Source organism: Schistosoma haematobium, chromosome 6 (genome assembly GCF_000699445.3).
Source record: "Schistosoma haematobium chromosome 6, whole genome shotgun sequence".
Classification (NCBI taxonomy): Eukaryota; Metazoa; Platyhelminthes; class Trematoda; order Strigeidida; family Schistosomatidae; genus Schistosoma; species Schistosoma haematobium.
In genome coordinates this window covers 2,539,401-2,543,045 of record NC_067201.1, presented here as the reverse complement: position 1 = coordinate 2,543,045, position 3,645 = coordinate 2,539,401, and the positions used below count along the sequence as shown (strand labels likewise).

Genomic DNA, 3,645 nt, shown 5'->3' with positions numbered 1-3,645 from the left:
CATAATTATCTCAGCTTAACCCATTATTATAATTGTGAATTTGTGTGTCGGTATGTTGGGGGTGGGGTGGGCAACACAGATAACAGTGTAAACTGGATTGTAGAATTGAATTTATGCATGTCAACACTAAACAATGTATGATTATACTCTACTCTCAGTCTCTCTCTATCCCTCTCTTTCTCTCTCTCTCTCTCTCTTACATACACATTCTCGCAGTGTATGTTGTGTATCATTGGGATGTGTTGTAACTTGATTATTAGACTGATACAATGATGAATATGATTGTGTATTGTGTAGATGTGATAGGATATTTAGTTGTTGTCATCGTCCCAATTTGATAAGATAATCGATGTTGGTGTAAGATAACTTGAAATGACCACTTATAATAGTAATGATAATAATAATTAACTCAGATGGATGTGGTCATGATTGTTGTGAATGGGGAAAGTAATGTTGATGAGTCGGAATGAGTTTATAAATGGTGAGATGGTGTGAACTGGATCATTCCTCATTGAGTTAGTGATTGATTGCAGTGAATATAGATTGAGTATAGAATTCGTTATATCTTGTGTATCTTGCATCATGTGCATTACATTCTCACTCAATAAGTGAATAATAAAAACAAGTTTTTAGGAATATTCCATTTCACTCATCATGTCAGGATTGGTTAAGACATCATAGTTGAACTGATCCGAACTGAGCTGAATTACCAGTAATACCAAGTGATGTGATGTGATATGACGACTGATTACATCGATTCACGAATGAACACAAACAATCTGATCCTTCAACACTTTCTACAATCAGTGTGTCTATCGATATTTAGACAGTGTTTGTAGATCACAGTAGGAGTGAAGAGGATATGTTCAACTATCACCACAACACTACTCATATTGTCTGTAAATTATTGTAGTTACATTGAGTTCACCTGTATAACTACGGTGATTTTCACTGCAGATCCATCTATTCATCAATTTGTATAAAATTTTCTAATCGAATTTCTACACCATTCGCCTCTCATGTTTGTATTCATGAGGAGAGTTGAATTGCCTTGTTAACACCTTGTTAACACCCTCTCATACATACACAAACACAAACACACACACACAAGCGGAAAGAGAGAGAGAGAGACAGAGACATACATCAAGTGAATTACGTCTGTTATTGTTATTATGATTATTATTATTATTGAAATGTGAGATCATATGGATCATATGACCAATTTGAATAAGTAGACTTCCAACCACTTTCACAAGTGTACATACAATGAGATATGAATGACCACATTCTGTATTTCTAGTCAATGATCTATAGTCTGTTTGCTTGTTTATTTGTTTGATGATGTTGTTGTTTCTTGTTCATTATTCACTTACCAATAATTATCAACTCAGTATGATAAATCTACCTAAGAAGTATGTGAATTGTCGATGATTACTCTTGTTATACTTCAATCGACTCAGAACACTCCTTCTAATTATAATCGTCTAAATTGATTATTGTCATTAATGTGAAGTCCATTTTACTGACTGAATGATTTGACTGTTTATGAATTTGTTTGTTTGTTTGTTTATTTATTTATCTGCTTACTGAGGTGAGGGATGTGATAATACACATAAGACCATAAAAGAACGATACCATACCATTTGATGATATTGATTAAATAAATAGCTAATCAACAAACTAATCTGAAGAGAATGGAAGTGTGAATGCAGTTGACCATTGAGTACGTCCAGTGATCACACATACACACACATGCACACACAAACACGCATAAACACACCTATTTCCTCTTCTGCATCCTGACACAGTGAGATCAACCATCAAGTCAAGTAACATACTCATCATCATCATCATCATCATCATCATCATAATTGGATCAATTTAATCAATAGAATTTCCACATTATCAAGAAGTGGTTCCATTTTGTGTGATATCAATATCCAACTTGTGAAATACAGAGTCAGTCCACTTGATGTTGAGTGGTTGAATTTGATTTTGATTATTATGACTTTTGATTATTCAGTCGAGTATGACAGACTGTGAATTGTGTGTTGATGTGTGATGTGGTGTGAATCCATGATGAATTATTTCTTTTATTTATTTATAGTTAATTGGATTTGTATTTGTGAGGTTGACCATTGTGTTTGTTTCTCCTTTGAGCTTTAATGGATGTTGTGATGAAGGACCAGGAGCAGAGTTTGAGTCCATTTTGTGTTGTGTGAGTATTCCCAATCTATAGGCTTTGTGTGTTAACATATTATCTATTGATTGGAATAGTTGTGACTTCCCATATAACCTTAGTGGTGGTATGATTTCGATAATTCTATCCTTCAGTATATTCGTCAGGAAATCAGTTCTGACTTTGAATGTGGATGGTTCAGTTTTAATCAACAGGTCGTTTGAAATGTGATGATGAACCCATTTTACACCTTGGAACACTATCATTCCATTTGGAAACTTCTTACCTACTCTATAGTATGTCTCAAATTTGATCTGATGTATTATAGTGAATAAAACATTGTTACTATTCAAGATTGTTCGAATTCAACAGCTACTGATTACATATGAACTATTCAGTTCATGATGATAATCAAATGTAACTGAACTTCTCATTTGTCTAATTTACTTTAGTGTGTTTTGTGCGGATAGATATCAGTTAACTGTTGAACATAGATGGCACAATAGAAGTCAATACACATTACTGTTATATGTGAATTACTGAATTAATGTCTGATTTGATTAGTAAATTAACGTTGAATGGATCATGATTCATTCACCATGATCATGATCATCATAACTATTCTAATTCATATAGATCTATCTACATTGATCTGTCATTGTTCTCTTGTTTGTTGTATATTGGGAACGAGTTGAACAAGTGTGTCTTGTCTACTTGTTCAACTTTTGATATTGGTAAATAGAATTCGACATAATTCTTTCTCTTTCGACATCATGCTGTGTAGAGAATATCAACTAAGACATCTGTCTATTTGAAGACTAAACAAAATGATTGTTGGTGTGTGTTCGAGTTAAAGTGAGAGTACGAGTAGGACTAGTGTACACTCTGATTTTTTGTTGTTGTCTTATTCCATCTTTCTTACTTCAGTGGCTTTTCATATTCCCTCTTATTCAACTCTATGCTTGTTCTTCACTATTCTCCAATTCCGATGTTGCTTATCCGGAAACGAATTTCAATTCATCACATTCACAGAGGGATCAGTGAATGACGATTGGTCAATTTCAATCAAGTTGGTCATCTAACACAATTTCTGGTTTCTTTGTCAATAAACACATAGACAAATGAGTTGAGTATTTTCCATTGTGTTCCAGGTTATTAAGTTATAATAATTAGAGGGTAATTGTAATTCATCTCTTATTGAATGATGAATGTAACAGATCAGTGGATAATCATCATATTAGGCAATAACAAACATGAAAAGCTCAGTTATTCATTAATGAATTAATTGGTTGATTGTTCGTTTGTTTGTTTGTTTTAAGGAATGGAACACAGCAGGAATGAGTTTAGGCTAAAATGACAGATGACCATTTTGGTTGTGATTAGTGGGTGGTATTCACTTTATGTTTTGGTGCACATGTCTGTTTTTCATTAAGGTAGTGTAGTGTAATTAGAATGAGATTATGGAT

The 3,645-nt window shown here is 33.3% G+C and overlaps 1 protein-coding gene across 1 annotated transcript; it reads right to left on the bottom strand.

Moving 5' to 3' along the window:
- Window positions 1-1,879: 1,879 nt before the first annotated feature.
- MS3_00000558 (uncharacterized protein) lies at window positions 1,880-3,438 on the bottom strand. The gene has a single exon (XM_051208277.1). It carries the CDS (start codon window positions 2,443-2,445, stop codon window positions 2,098-2,100), a length of 348 nt encoding a protein of 115 aa, XP_051065256.1. The 5' UTR covers window positions 2,446-3,438; the 3' UTR covers window positions 1,880-2,097.
- Between the last annotated feature and the right edge of the window lie 207 nt (window positions 3,439-3,645).

Excerpts from the sequence above, each read along its gene's own strand:
- MS3_00000558 (XM_051208277.1), bottom strand. The coding sequence starts at position 2,445 with ATGATAGTGTTCCAAGGTGTAAAATGGGTTCATCATCACATTTCAAAC.